Consider the following 15,862-nt stretch of genomic DNA (forward strand, 5'->3'; position numbering starts at 1 on the left):
TAGCCTCTAGCAGGGCTGTAGGGGCAAGTGCTGTTAGCTAGCGAGTAGCAGCAGCAGTGTCTATGTACTACACACACCACACACAGACAAAGCTCCCCCAGGTAGCCTCTAGCAGGGCTGTAGGGGCAAGTGCTGTTAGCTAGCGAGTAACAGCAGCAGTGTCTATGTACTACACACCACACACAGACAAAGCTCCCCCAGGTAGCCTCTAGCAGGGCTGTAGGGGCAAGTGCTGTTAGCTAGCGAGTAGCAGCAGCAGTGTCTATGTACTACACACACCACACACAGACAAAGCTCACCCAGGTAGCCTCTAGCAGGGCTGTAGGGGCAAGTGCTGTTAGCTAGCGAGTAGCAGCAGCAGTGTCTATGTACTACACATACCACACACAGACAAAGCTCCCCCAGGTAGCCTCTAGCAGGGCTGTAGGGGCAAGTGCTGTTAGCTAGCGAGTAACAGCAGCAGTGTCTATGTACTACACACACCACACACAAAGGTCCCCCAGGTAGCCTCTAGCAGGGCTGCAGGGGCAAGTGCTGTTAGCTAGCGAATAGCAGCAGTGTCTATGTACTACACACACCACACACAGACAAAGCTACCCCAGGTACCCTCTAGCAGGGCTGTAGGGGCAAGTGCTGTTAGCTAGCGAGTAGCAGCAGCAGTGTCTATGTACTACACACCACACACAGACAAAGCTCCCCCAGGTAGCCTCCAGCAGGGCTGTAGGGGCAAGTGCTGTTAGCTAGCGAGTAGCAGCAGCAGTGTCTATGTACTACACACACCACACACAGACAAAGCTCACCCAGGTAGCCTCTAGCAGGGCTGTAGGGGCAAGTGCTGTTAGCTAGCGAGTAGCAGCAGCAGTGTCTATGTACTACACACACCACACACAGACAAAACTCACCCAGGTAGCCTCTAGCAGGGCTGTAGGGGCAAGTGCTGTTAGCTAGCGAGTAGCAGCAGCAGTGTCTATGTACTACACATACCACACACAGACAAAGCTCCCCCAGGTAGCCTCTAGCAGGGCTGTAGGGGCAAGTGCTGTTAGCTAGCGAGTAACAGCAGCAGTGTCTATGTACTACACATACCACACACAGACAAAGCTCCCCCAGGTAGCCTCTAGCAGGCTGTAGGGGCAAGTGCTGTTAGCTAGCGAGTAGCGGCAACAGTGTCTATGTACTACACACACCACACACAGACAAAGCTACCCCAGGTACCCTCTAGCAGGGCTGTAGGGGCAAGTGCTGTAAGCTAGCGAGTAGCAGCAGCAGTGTCTATGTACTACACACACCACACACAGACAAAGCTCCCCCAGGTAGCCTCCAGCAGGGCTGTACGGGCAAGTGCTGCTAGCTAGCGAGTAGCAGCAGCAGCTAGCGAGTAGCAGCAGCAGTGTCTATGTACTACACACACCACACACAGGCAAAGCTCCCCCAGGTAGCCTCTAGCAGGCTGTAGGGGCAAGTATTGTTAGCTAGCGAGTAGCAGCAGCAGTGTCTATGTACTACACACACCACACACAAGCTCCCCCAGGTAGCCTCTAGCAGGCTGTAGGGGCAAGTGCTGTTAGCTAGCGAGTAGCAGCAGCAGTGTCTATGTACTACACACACCACACACAGACAAAGCTCTCCCAGGTAGCCTCTAGCAGGCTGTAGGGGCAAGTGCTGTTAGCTAGCGAGTAGCAGCAGCAGTGTCTATGTACTACACACACCACACACAGACAAAGCGCCCCCAGGTAGCCTCTAGAGGTGTAGGGGCAAGTGCTGTTAGCTAGCGAATAGCAGCAGCAGTGTCTATGTACTACACACACCACACACAGACAAAGCTCCCCCAGGTAGCCTCTAGCAGGACTGTAGGGGCAAGTGCTGTTAGCTAGCGAGTAGCAGCAGCAGTGTCTATGTACTACACACACCACACACAGACAAAGCTCCCCCAGGTAGCCTCTAGCAGGGCTGTAGGGGCAAGTGCTGTTAGCTAGCGAGTAGCAGCAGCAGTGTCTATGTACTACACACACCACACACAGACAAAGCTCCCCCAGGTAGCCTCTAGCAGGGCTGTAGGGGCAAGTGCTGTTAGCTAGCGAGTAGCAGCAGCAGTGTCTATGTACTACACACACCACACAGACAAAGTTCCACCAGGTAGCCTCTAACAGGCTGTAGGGGGCAAGTGCTGTTAGCGAGCACCTATGAAGGCTACCGGCACTGTGGCACACACAGATGGGGTGGGTGCCCAGCACCGCCACGCCCGGCCGCCTTTGTCTCTCCAGCGGCGGCAACGACACACACCTACACATACCCTGTATGCCAATGGGCTGTATAACAACAACCCCGATGTGTCCTGACATTTGGACCATCCTGTCTGTTTGCTTGGAGACAATCACACAGAGTCACTCTGACTCCTGGCACGCAGAGGATCTGCCTAAGTGGGTGGGTGAGTGAGTGGGTGAGTGGGTGGGTGAGGGGGTGGGTGAGTGGGTGGGTGGATGAGTGGGGGGTGAGTGGGGGGGGTGAATGAGTGGGTGGGCGAGTGGGTGGTTGAGTGAGTGGATGAGTGAGTGGATGAGTGGGTGGGTGGGTGAGTGGATGAGTGAGTGGATGAGTGGGTGGGTGGGTGAGTGGGTAAGTGGGTGGTTGAGTGATTGAGTGGATAAGTGGGTGGTTGAGTGGGTAAGTGGGAAGTGGGTGGGTAAGTGGGTGGTTGAGTGATTGAGTGGGTGAGTGGGTAAGTGGGTGGTTGAGTGATTGAGTGGGTGAGTGGGTCGGTGAGTGGGTGAGTGGGTGGGTGAGGGGGTGGCTGAGTGGGTGGGTGGATGAGTGGGGGGTGAGTGGGGGGGGGGGGTGAATGAGTGGATGGGCGAGTGGGTAAGTGGGTGGGTAAGTGGGTGGTTGAGTGGGTGAGTGGGTGGGTGAGTGGATGGATAAGTGGGTGGGTGAGTGGGTAAGTGGGTGGTTGAGTGATTGAGTGGATAAGTGGGTGGGTGAGTGGGTGGATAAGTGGGTGGATGGGTGATTGAGTGGGTGGGTAAGTGGGTGGTTGAGTGAGTGGATGAGTGGGTGGGTGAGTGGGTGGATAAATGGGTGGGTGAGTGGGTGGATGGGTAAGTGGGTGGTTGAGTGGGTGGATGAATGAGTGGATGAGTGGGTGGATGAGTGGGTGGGTGAGTCGGTGGTTGAGTGATTGAGTGGGTAAGTGGGTGGTTGAGTGGTTGAGTGAGTGGGTGGGTGAGTGGGTGGTTGAGTGGGTAAGTGGGTGAATGGGTGGGAAAGTGGGTGGTTGAGTGAGTGGGTGGATAAGTGGGTGGGTGAGTGGGTAAGTGGGTGGTTGAGTGGGTGGATGAGTGAGTGGATGAGTGGGTGGATGAGTGGGTGAGTGGATAAGTGGGTGAGTGGGGGGATGAGTGGGTGGTTGAGTGGATGAGTGGGTGGTTGAGTGGATAAGTGGGTGGTTGAGTGAGTGGGTGAGTGGTTGAGTGGGTGACACGGGCTACAGAAGAGATCGAGTGATGTGGTACAGGTGGAGCTGAGTAGACTTGCCGATGACTGGTACCAGCGGTGTCAAGATCATAACCACCACCAACACCACCATCACTATCATCACCACCATAACCACCTCCATCATCATCACCACCATCACCACCATCATCACCACACCTCCATCATCACCACCATCATCATCACCACACCTCCATCATCACCATCAACATCATCACCTCCACCACCATCACCACCTCCACCACCATCATCATCACCTCCACCACCATCACTATCACTACCACCATCACTATCACTACCACCATCATTACCACCACCACCATCATCATCATCTTTGTCACCATCATCACCACCACCACCTCCACCACCATCACTATCACCACCACCATCATCACCACCTCCATCATCACCACCACCATCATCATCACCACCACCATCATCATCACCACCACCATCATCATCACCACCACCACCATCATCATCATCATCACCACCACCTCCACCACCACCATCATCACCACCACCTCCACCACTGTCACCACCATCACTATCACCACCACCACTGTCACCACCATCACTATCACCACCACCACTGTCACCACCATCACTATCACCACCACCACCACCAAGGAGTCGTTCCACTGCCGAGCGAACCGAGGGCGCCTTTATTTATTTATTTATGCTACCGACTTAACAACGCGGCCGCCTCAACAGCGTGAAGGTGCCCCGGGGGCATTCAGGCGTCCCCAGTGCCCCGGGGGCATTCAGGCGTCCCCAGTGCCCCGGGGGCATTCAGGCGCCCTGAGGGCATTCAGGTGCCCCGGGGGCATTCAGGCGCCCCCAGTGCCTTCAAGACTGCGATGAGGGGGGGGGGGGCACGTCGACGGGGCAGCAACATCAACCACAACAACCACCACAACATCAACAACAACCACAACAACAACCACAACCACAACCACACAGACGACACAGGGGAAGGGGCGTTTAGAATATAACCACGACAGCAATCACCAACACCACAGCCACCACAACTACCATCACCACAACCACCATCACCACAACCACCATCACCACAACTACCACCATCACCACAACCACCACTACTACCACTACCACTACCACCACTACTACTATAACTACTACTATAACTACTACTACTATAACTACTACTACTACCACCACTACTACCACTACCACTACTATCACTACTACCACTACTACCACTACTACTACCACCACTACTACCACCACTACTACTACCACCACTACTACCACCACTACTACTACCACTACTACCACCACTACTACTACCACCACTACTACCACTATCACTACTACTACCACTGCTACCACCACTACTACCACTACAACTACTAGCACTACCACCACTACTATCACTACTACTACCACCACTACTATCACTACTACTACCACCACTACTACTACTACTACCACTACTACCACCACTACTACCACCACCACTATCACTACCACTACTACCACCACTACTACTACCACTACTACTACCACTATCACTACTACTACCACTATCACTACTAGTATCACTATCACTACTACCACTACTACTATCACTACTACTACCACCACTGCTACTACCACCACTACTACTACCACTATCACTACTACCACTACTACTATCACTGCTACTACCACTACCACCACTACTACTACCACTATCACTACTACTACCACTACTACCACTATCACTACTACCACTACTACCACTATCACTACTACCACTACTATCACTACTACTACCACCACTACTACTACCACTATCACTACTAGTATCACTATCACTACTACCACTACTACTACCACCACTACTACTATCACTACTAGTATCACTATCACTACTACCACTACTACCACCACCACTACTACTATCCCTACTACTACTACCACTATCACTACCACTACTACTACCACTACTACTACCACCACTACTACCACCACTACTACTACCACTATCACTACTAGTATCACTATCACTACTACCACTACTACTACCACCACTACTACTACCACTATCACTACTAGTATCACTATCACTACTACCACTACTACTACCACTACTACTACCACCACTACTACTACCACCACTACTACTATCACTACTACTACTACTACCACTATCACTACTACCACTATCACTACCACTACTACTACCACTACTACCACTACTACTACCACTACTACCACCACTAACACTACTACCACCACCACTATCACCACCACTACTACTACCACTACTACTACCACTACTACTACCACTATCACTACTACCACTACTACTACTACCACTACTACCACCACTACTACTACCACTACTATCACTACTACCACTATCACTACTATCACTACTACTACCACTACTACCACTACTACCACCATCACTACCACTACCACTACTACCACTACCACCACTACTACTACCACCACTACTACCACTATCACTACCACTACCACCACTACTACCACCACTACTACCACTACCACTACTACCACCACTACTACCAGCACTACTACTACCACTACCACCACTACCACTACTACTACCACTATCACTACCACTACTACTACCACTATCACTACCACTACTACTACCACTACTACTACCACTATCACTACTACCACTACTACTACCACTATCACTACTACCACTATCACTACTACCACCACTACTACCACCACTACTACCACCACTACTACTACCACCACTACTACTATCACTACCACCACTACTACCACCACTACCACCACTACCACTACCACCACTACTACTAGTATCACTACCACTACTACTACTATCACTACTAGTATCACTACTACTACTAGCACTACTACTACCACTATAACTACCACCACTATCACTACTACTACCACTACTACCACCACTACTACTACTACCACTACCACCACTACTACCACTATCACTACTACCACCACTACTACCACTATCACTACTGCAAGTTTACAAAGCGCAGTCAGGGGTCTAAAGTCAAAGTGTACCCAGCAAGGGTTGGCTGTGCGGGGGGGTGGGGGTGTAAAATGTCCGCGGTCCCTGGGTAGGGTGGGAGGGGGTCTGGAGGGTCCCCACTGTTCACAGCGGTGCCTTGGACAGTAATTAAGGGGATACGGGGGGGAGGGGGGGGGCAGGGGGGCTAGGGGCAGGGGGCAGGGGGGAGGGGCAGGGGGGGCAGGGGTGAGGGGTCATCAGAGTGGCACTCTGCCTGCGTTGCCCCAGCGTGGGCGAGGGTAGCCACCGAGGTTACGGGACGTGGGCCCGACGTTTCGGTCCACGGGCCTAACTGAAGCGGGTCCTCACGACACACTGTCAGTACGACTGCGTGGCAGTTGTAGCAGCTGTAGCAGCTGTAGCTGTAGCAGCTGTAGCTGTAGCAGCTGTAGCAGCTGTAGCAGCTGTAGCTGTAGCAGCTGTAGCTGTAGCAGCTGTAGCTGTAGCAGCTGTAGCTGTAGCAGCTGTAGCTGTAGCAGCTGTAGCTGTAGCTGTTGTAGCAGCTACAGCTACTACAGCTGCTGTAGCAGTAGCAGCTGTAGCTGTAGCAGCTGTAGCTGCTGTAGCAGCTGTAGCTGTTGTAGCTGCTACAGCTACTACAGCTGCTGTAGCTGCTGTAGCAGCTGTAGCAGCTAGGGGTGGGCCTGGTTGGGGAGGGGCTGGTCACCCCGTGGTGCCCTTATAAAACTCAACCCAACGTTCCCCACCGGCTCCCTCCGGCAGGAATGTGTTCTCACGCCAATGTAGCTGCTGTAACAGCTGTAGCTGCTGCTGTAGCAGCTGTAGCTGCTGTAGCTGCTGTAGCTGCACATGCAGGATCCGAGTGAGTGATCATCGTCACGACTTGCTGTTGTTACGAACGCGTGCTGCTGCTGCTGCCGCCGCCGCTGCTGCTGTTGCTGCAGGTGTAGCTGCTGTAGCTGCAGGTGTAGCTGCAGGTGCAGCTGCTGTAGCTGCTGTAGCTGTCACCCCTTGAGCCCGAGCTTCTGAGTCAGCCTGCTGCTGCTGCTGCTGCTGCAGCTGCAGCTGTAATGGAGGTGTATGGATTTGTTGCGGAGGAGTCAGGCTGGCTATCAGCTGCTGTTGCTGCTGCTGCTGTTGTAGCTGCTGCTGCTGCTGCAGCTGCTGCTGTTGTAGCTGCTGCTGCTGCTGCTGCTGAACGTGCAGGATCTGCTGGTTGAGCTGCTGTATGGAGCGGCTGTGCGAGACGATCAGAGGCTGGGAGCCCTGGGAGAGAGCGATGGTGTGGGTCTGTCCCTGAGGAGGAGGAGGAGAGGGAGACACGGGGCAGCTTTGTCTGTGTCTGTGTACATCACAGGTGGTGCTACTCGCTAGCTAACAGCACTTGCCCCTACAGCCCTGCTAGAGGCTACCTGGGGGAGCTTTGTTTGTGTCTGTGTACATCATAGGTGGTGCTACTCGCGAGCTGACAGCACTTGCCCCCACAGCCCTGCTAGAGGCTACCTGGGGGAGCTTTGTCTGTGTCTGTGTACATCATAGGTGGTGCTACTCGCTAGCTAACAGCACTTGCCCCTACAGCCTGCTAGAGGCTACCTGGGGGAGGTTTGTCTGTGTGTGGTGTGTGTAGTACATAGACACTGCTGCTGCTACTCGCTAGCTAACAGCACTTGCCCCTACATTCCTGCTAGAAGCTACCTGGAGTAGCTTTGTCTGTGTGTGGTGTGTGTAGTACATAGACACTGCTGCTGCTACTCGCTAGCTAACAGCACTTGCCCCTACAGTCCTGCTAGAGGCTACCTGGGGGAGCTTTGTCTGTGTCTGTGTGCGGACTTACGTGCTGAGTCGATGCAGACACCAGCTGGAGCATTGCAGCCTGCTGAGACAACTTGGACACCTGGAGACACGGAGAGAGACACGGAGAGACACGGGGGAGAGACACGGAGAGACACGGAGACACGGAGAGAGACACGGGGGGAGACACGGAGAGAGACACGGAGAGAGACACGGAGAGAGACACGGGGGGAGACACGGAGAGAGACACGGAGAGAGAGACACACGATGGAGACACGGAGACACGGAGAGAGACACGGGGGGAGACACGGAGAGAGACACGGAGAGAGACACGGAGAGAGACACGGGGGGAGACACGGAGAGACACGGAGAGAGACACGGGGGGAGAGACACGGAGAGAGACACGGGGAGAGACACGGAGAGAGACACGGGGGGAGACACGGGGAGAGACACGGGGAGAGACACACGATGGAGACACGGGGAGAGACACGGGGAGAGACACGGGGAGACACGGAGAGAGACACGGGGGGAGACACGGGGAGAGACACGGGGAGAGACACACGATGGAGACACGGGGAGAGACACGGGGAGAGACACGGGGGGAGACACGGGGAGAGACACGGGGAGACACGGGGAGAGACACGGAGACACAGAGAGAGACACGGGGAGAGACACGGGGAGAGACACGGAGAGACACGGGGAGAGACACGGAGACACGGGGAGAGACACGGAGGGAGACACACGATGGAGACACGGGGAGAGACACGGGGGAGAGACACGGAGAGAGACACGGGGAGAGACACGGAGACACGGAGAGAGACACACGATGGAGACACGGGGAGAGACACGGGGGAGAGACACGGGGGGAGACACGGAGAGAGACACGGGGGGAGACACGGAGAGAGACACGGGGGGAGACACGGAGAGAGACACGGGGAGAGACACGGAGACACGGGGGGAGACACGGGGAGAGACACGGGGGGAGACACGGGGGGAGACACGGAGAGAGACACGGAGAGAGACACACGATGGAGACATGATGGAGACACGGAGAGAGACACGGGGGGAGACACGGAGAGAGAGACACGGAGAGAGACAAGGGGGGAGACACGGAGAGAGAGACACGGAGAGAGACACGGGGGGAGACACGGAGAGAGACACGGAGACACGGGGAGAGACACGGGGGGAGACACGGAGAGAGACACGGGGGGAGACACGGAGACATGGGGGAGACACGGGGAGAGACACGGAGACACGGAGAGAGACACGGAGACACGGAGAGAGACACGGAGAGAGACACGGGGAGAGACACGGAGAGAGAGACACACGATGGAGACACGATGGAGACACGGAGACACGGGGGGAGACACGGGGAGAGACACGGAGACACGGAGACACGGAGACACGGGGGGAGACACGGGGGGAGACACGGGGGGAGACACGGGGAGAGACACGGGTAGAGAGACACGGGGAGAGAGTGTCTAGGAGTGAGTGAGTGTCTGAGTGAGTGTCTGAGTGAGTGTCTGAGTGTGTGAGTGAGTGTCTGAGTGAGTGTTTGAGTGTGTGAGTGAGTGTCTAAGTGAGTGAGTGTCTGAGTGAGTGAGTGTCTGAGTGAGTGGGTGTCTGAGTGAGTGTCTGAGTGAGTGAGTGTCTGAGTGAGTGACTGAGTGAGTGTCTGAGTGAGTGTCTGAGTGAGTGTCTGAGTGAGAGTCTGAGTGAGTGAGTGTCTGAGCGAGTGAGTGAGTGTCTGAGTGAGTGAGTGTCTGAGTGAGTGAGTGTCTGAGTGAGTGTCTGAGTGAGTGGGTGTCTGAGTGAGTGAGTGTCTGAGCGAGTGGGTGTCTGAGTGAGTGAGTGTCTGAGTGAGTGAGTGTCTGAGTGAGTGTCTGAGTGAGTGAGTGTCTGAGTGAGTGTCTGGGTGAGTGTCTGAGTGAGTGTCTGAGTGAGTGTCTGAGTGAGTGAGTGTCTGAGTGAGTGTCTGGGTGAGTGTCTGAGTGAGTGTCTGAGTGAGTGTCTGAGTGAGTGTCTTAGTGAGTGAGTGTCTGAGTGAGTGTCTGAGTGTCTGAGTGAGTGTCTGGGTGAGTGTCTGAGTGAGTGTCTGAGTGAGTGTCTGAGTGAGTGAGTGTCTGAGTGAGTGTCTGGGTGAGTGTCTGAGTGAGTGTCTGAGTGAGTGTCTGAGTGAGTGTCTTAGTGAGTGAGTGTCTGAGTGAGTGTCTGAGTGTCTGAGTGGGTGTCTGAGTGAGTGTCTGAGTGAGTGTCTGGGTGTCTACCTGTGCAAGCTGCAGCTGAGTGGGCAGCGCCTGGGGGCCCCCCACGGTCACCGCCCCCCCCCCAGCAGTGGGGGTCGGCGGGCCCCCCTTCAGGGAGCCCCCCCCCTGGCTCACAGCACCACCACCACCACCACCGGCACCACCGGCACCACCACCGGCACCACCACCGGCAGGGGGGCTCAGCGTGGTGGTGGCGGTGGTGGTGACAGTGAATGCCACCGCCTTGTGTGGAGCCAGAGCCAGCTGCTGGCCTGCTGCTGCCACCTGGGGGGAGGGGCGGGGGGGGGGGCAGAGGGGGGCAGAGGGGGGCAGAGAGGGGTAGAGGGGGTCACTCACTCACTACACACCCCTCCCCCAGCCACCAACATCACCACCATCACAATCACCACCACCATCACCATCACCACCACCACCACCATCACCACCATCACCACCACCACCACCTCCACCACCATCACCACCACCATCACTACCACCACCACCACCTCTACCACCACTACCACCACCACCACCATCACCACCTCCACCACCACCACCTCCACCACCATCACCACCACCATCACTACCACCACCACCATCACCATCACCACCACCATCACTACCACCACCACCACCACCACCTCTACCACCACTACCACCACCACCACCATCACCACCTCCACCACCACCACCTCCACCACCACCACCATCACCACCTCCACCACCACCACCACCATCACCACCACCACCATCACCATCACCACCACCACCACCACCACCTCCACCACCATCACCACCACCTCCACCATCATCACCACCACCACCACCATCACCACCACCACCATCACCACCACCACCATCACCACCACCACCATCACCACCACCACCATCACCACCACCACCATCACCACCACCACCATCACCACCATCACCATCACCACCACCATCACCACCACCACCATCACCACCATCACCATCACCACCACCACCATCACCACCATCACCAGCACCACCATCACCAGCACCACCACCACCTCCACCATCACCACCACCACCACCACTACCACCACCTCTACCATCACCACCACCATCACCACCACCACCACCACCTCCACCATCATCATCACCACCACCATCACCACCACCACCACTACCACCACCACCATCACCACCATCACCACCACCACCACCATCACCTTGAGCGTGGCGAGTGTGGTGGTGTGCGCCGTGCGTGCTGCTGCTGCTGCTGCTGCTCCACCCTTGCCCACCGCCTGCAGCTGCAGCTGCGCCACCGCCTGCAAGTGTGCCGCTGTGCCACCACCAACGCCACCACCACCAGCAACAGCCAGCAGCTGCTGCTGCTGTTGTTGTTGTTGCTGTTGTTGTTGTTGCTGTTGTTGTTGTTGCTTCAGCAGCTGTGGTTTCAGGAGGTTCACCTGCTGAGACTTCATCACTGTTGCACCACCACCACCACCTCCACCACCTCCTGCTACTCCTCCTCCTGCTGCTGCTGCTGCTGCTCCTACTGGCGGCATGCCGTAGTGGCGGAGAGGTGGGGGAGGGGGGGAGAGGATGAATGTGTGTGTCTGTGTGTGTGTGTCTATGTGTGTGTCTGTGTGTGTGTCTATGTGTGTCTGTGTGTGTCTGTGTGTGTGTCTATGTGTGTGTGTGTGTCTGTGTGTGTGTCTGTGTGTCTATGTGTGTGTGTGTCTGTGTGTGTGTCTGTTTGTGTGTCTATGTGTGTGTGTTTGTGTGTGTGTCTATGTCTGTGTGTGTCTATGTGTGTGTGTGTCTGTGTGTGTGTCTGTGTCTGTGTGTGTGTCTGTGTGTGTGTCTGTGTGTGTGTCTATGTCTGTGTGTGTGTCTATGTCTGTGTGTGTCTGTGTGCCTATGTCTGTGTGTGTCTATGTGTGTGTGTCTATGTGTGTGTGTCTGTGTGTCTATGTGTGTGTGTGTCTATGTGTGTGTGTGTGTGTCTATGTCTGTGTGTCTGTGTGTGTGTGTCTATGTGTGTGTGTGTCTGTGTGTGTGTCTGTGTGTGTGTCTATGTCTGTGTCTATGTGTGTGTCTATGTCTGTGTCTATGTGTGTGTCTATGTCTGTGTGTGTATATGTGTGTGTCTGTGTGTGTGTCTATGTGTGTGTGTGTCTGTGTGTGTGTCTATGTCTGTGTGTGTGTCTATGTCTGTGTGTGTGTCTATGTCTGTGTGTGTCTATGTGTGTGTGTGTCGATGTGTGTGTGTCTATGTGTGTCTGTGTGTGTGTCTATGTCTGTGTGTGTGTCTGTGTGTGTGTGTCTGTGTGTTCATGTGTGTGTATGTGTGTCTATGTGTGTGTGTGTCTGTGTGTGTGTCTATGTGTGTGTGTCTGTGTGTGTCTATGTGTGTGTGTGTCTATGTGTGTGTGTGTGTCTATGTGTGTGTGTGTCTATGTGTGTGTCTGTGTGTGTGTGTTTATGTGTGTGTGTGTCTAGGTCAGGAGCCAGGAGACTGAATCTCTACCCTTGGGGCTCCTCCAGAAACAACGAAAAGCCGCTTCGTGTGGCCACGTGGAATGTTCGAACACTCACTGCGGAGGAGAGGCTGCCGCTCCTCTGTCGGGAGCTGGACCGGTACCGCCTGGATCTCTGTGGCATTCAGGAGGTCCGGTGGACCGGCTCTGGCTCCTGCCACCATTATGGGTGGACAGTCCTCTACTCGGGGCAGCAGACTTCCAAACAACAGGGTGTGGGTCTTGTTTTGAACAAAAGAATGAAGGGGGCGTGGGAGCGTGGTGGTGAGGTGTGGGAAGCTGTAAGCCCCAGGCTACTTTGGGCTCGCCTTCCCATCAACCGGAGGCGAGGAATGGTGGTCGTGGTTACTTATGCCCCCACCGAAGATGAACATCCGTGGAGGGATGCAGGCAAAGCCGATGAGTCAGATGCCTTCTATGACCTCCTGTCACAGGTGCTGGCTAAAGTGGCCCCTCGGGATAGAGTCATCATGTTGGGTGACTTCAATGCCCGAGTTGGTCATGATACTGGCACCTGGTCTGGAGTGATTGGAGGGCATGGGCCAGATCAGCTCAATAACAACGCTAAGAGGCTGCTAGATTTTTGTGCAGCCCATGGGCTTGTAATTACCAACACGCTGTTCCGGCATCGGCGCATCCACACAACATCATGGATGCATGCCGGGTCCAAGCAAGAACATCTGCTGGACTACATAGTTACTGACCAGCGGATGCGAGCCCATGTCCTTGACACCAGGACCTACCGTGGAGCTGATCTGCCCTCTGACCATTGACTAGTCATCTGTAAGATGCGCCTGCCATTCTTCCACTCCGGTGGTGGGTATACACCCAGGACCCCATTCCGACCTAAAGTGGCCTGGTCTCAGTTATCTGATGAAAGTTGCAAGCGAGAATTTCATCATCGCTTGCGGCTGGGATTGGCATCGTCCCCGACTCCTCCTGATGTCGAGGGTAAATGGGCGAGGTTTAGGACTGTGACTCATGCAGCTGCAATGGCTGCTTTGGGTACGCGGTCCAGACCTCCCCAGAGACCCTGGCTGACAGAGGAGGTGTTCAGGATGGTTGAGAAAAAGCGACAGGCCCACTGTCATCGGCTACAGAATCCCACGTCAGAGAATGAGGCGGCTTACCGCAGCCTTCGCTCGGAGGTTCGGAGAGCTGTGAGGCGCTGCAAGGATGGGTGGTGGTCATGGGTTGCTGAGGAGATGGAGTCTGCCTCAGTGGCCCATGATCACAAATCTCTATTTAACTCCATCAAAAAAGTAACCTGCAGCGCCACACCTATTACCATCATTAGGGGAAAAAACGGTGATCCAATCTCCGACCCCCAGGAACAGGTTCGCAGATTTGCTGAGCATTTCTGTGAGGTCCTGGGCGAGGGGAAATCCCACAGCCAGGAAAACATCGTGGCACAAGGTGAGGATGACCCTGCTGAGGCTGCGGTGCCTCAAATATTGGAAGAAGTCACCCCCTGTGAGTGGCTGGCTGAGGTACCATCTGCTGAGGAAGTATTGAAGGTGATCCGCAGTCTGAGACCAGGAAAGGCAGCGGGCTGAGATGATCTCCCAAGCGAAATGCTGAGGGAGGGTGGCGTTTGTGCACAGACTGCCCTATATGACATCATAACAACGGTCTGGACCACTGGACGGGTTCCGCAGGATTGGAAGGATGTCCTGGTGGTCCCCCTTTTTAAGAAGGGGGACCGCACAGACTGTAACAACTACAGGGGCATCTCACTCCTCAGTGTGCCGGGAAAGGTCCTGGCAAGGATTATTCAGCATCGCCTTGCCAGGCACGCTGAGGAGAGGCTTGCGGAGCCCCAATGCGGTTTCAGGAAAGGGCGGTCCTGCACAGATGCCATATTTTCTGTCCGTCTGCTACAGCAGAGGAATTCCAACAAGACCTACATCTCTGCTTTATTGACCTGGTCAAGGCCTATGATACCATCAGTAGGCCTGGGCTCTGGGTCGTTCTTCGTGCTTTTGGAGTACCTGACCCTCTGCTCACGATCATTAAGGACCTTCATGATGGTGAGCGGGCCCGGGTAAAACTACGTGGCCGGGAGTCAGAGCCATTCCCTGTACACCTTGGGGTGCGACAGGGATGTCCTCTGGCTCCCACATTATTTAACATCTATTTTGACCACGTAGTTCGTGAAGCCTTCAATAGCTGTACCGGGGGAATCTCCATATGGTACAGATATAATGGGAGGCTGATCGATGCCCGGGTGCGGTCAAGGGATGGCTCCCTATTGCTCAACCACGTTATGTATGCTGATGACTTGGTAATAGCTGCTCAATCAGAGGAGGAGTTGGAGACGCTGCTGCTGAGACTGGAGCGTGCCACTAAGAGGTGGGGCCTTACCATCAGCCCCACCAAAACTAAGCACCTGCCTGGGTATTTTGTACCATCGGACACTCCACCCCCACAACTCCCAATCGGTGATGGGGCAGTTGTGGAGAGAGTGGAGAGTTTCCCATACCTGGGCAGTGTGCTTATGACTGGCCCCAGTTTAACAGCAGAGGTCTCACTCCGAATCAGTCGAGCGGCAATATCTTTTCATCGGTTGCGTAACGCTGTGTGGAAGCTACCTGGTCTGTCGCTCCGCACTAAGCTTCAGGTCTTCTCGGCCACGGTCATTCCCTCCCTTCTCTACGCTTGCGAAACGTGGACCCCCCTAATGGAACATCTTCGCCGGTTAGAAACATTTAGGCTGGCCTGCCTACGATCCATCCTGGGTTTAACCAGACTGGATTGTGTGAGGAGCTCACAAATCCTTGAAAGATCTGGGCAGGGTCCCATCGGTGAGCTCCTCCGGCAGGCAA

The 15,862-nt window shown here is 54.9% G+C and overlaps 1 protein-coding gene across 1 annotated transcript; it reads right to left on the minus strand.

Moving 5' to 3' along the window:
• Positions 1-4,138: 4,138 nt before the first annotated feature.
• Positions 4,139-13,132, minus strand: LOC142922921 (uncharacterized). The gene is made up of 4 exons (XM_076063857.1): positions 11,724-13,132; positions 10,549-10,812; positions 8,325-8,384; positions 4,139-7,786 (listed from the first exon to the last, which is right to left on the minus strand). The coding sequence occupies exons 1-4, from the start codon at positions 12,060-12,062 to the stop codon at positions 7,367-7,369; spliced, it is 1,083 nt and encodes a 360-aa protein (XP_075919972.1). The 5' UTR covers positions 12,063-13,132; the 3' UTR covers positions 4,139-7,366.
• Between the last annotated feature and the right edge of the window lie 2,730 nt (positions 13,133-15,862).

Source organism: Petromyzon marinus, unplaced genomic scaffold, assembly GCF_048934315.1.
Source record: "Petromyzon marinus isolate PM22_M1 ecotype Great Lakes invasive population unplaced genomic scaffold, UKy_Petmar_22M1.pri1.0 PM_Scaffold_215, whole genome shotgun sequence".
In the NCBI taxonomy this organism is placed as follows: domain Eukaryota; kingdom Metazoa; phylum Chordata; class Hyperoartia; order Petromyzontiformes; family Petromyzontidae; genus Petromyzon; species Petromyzon marinus.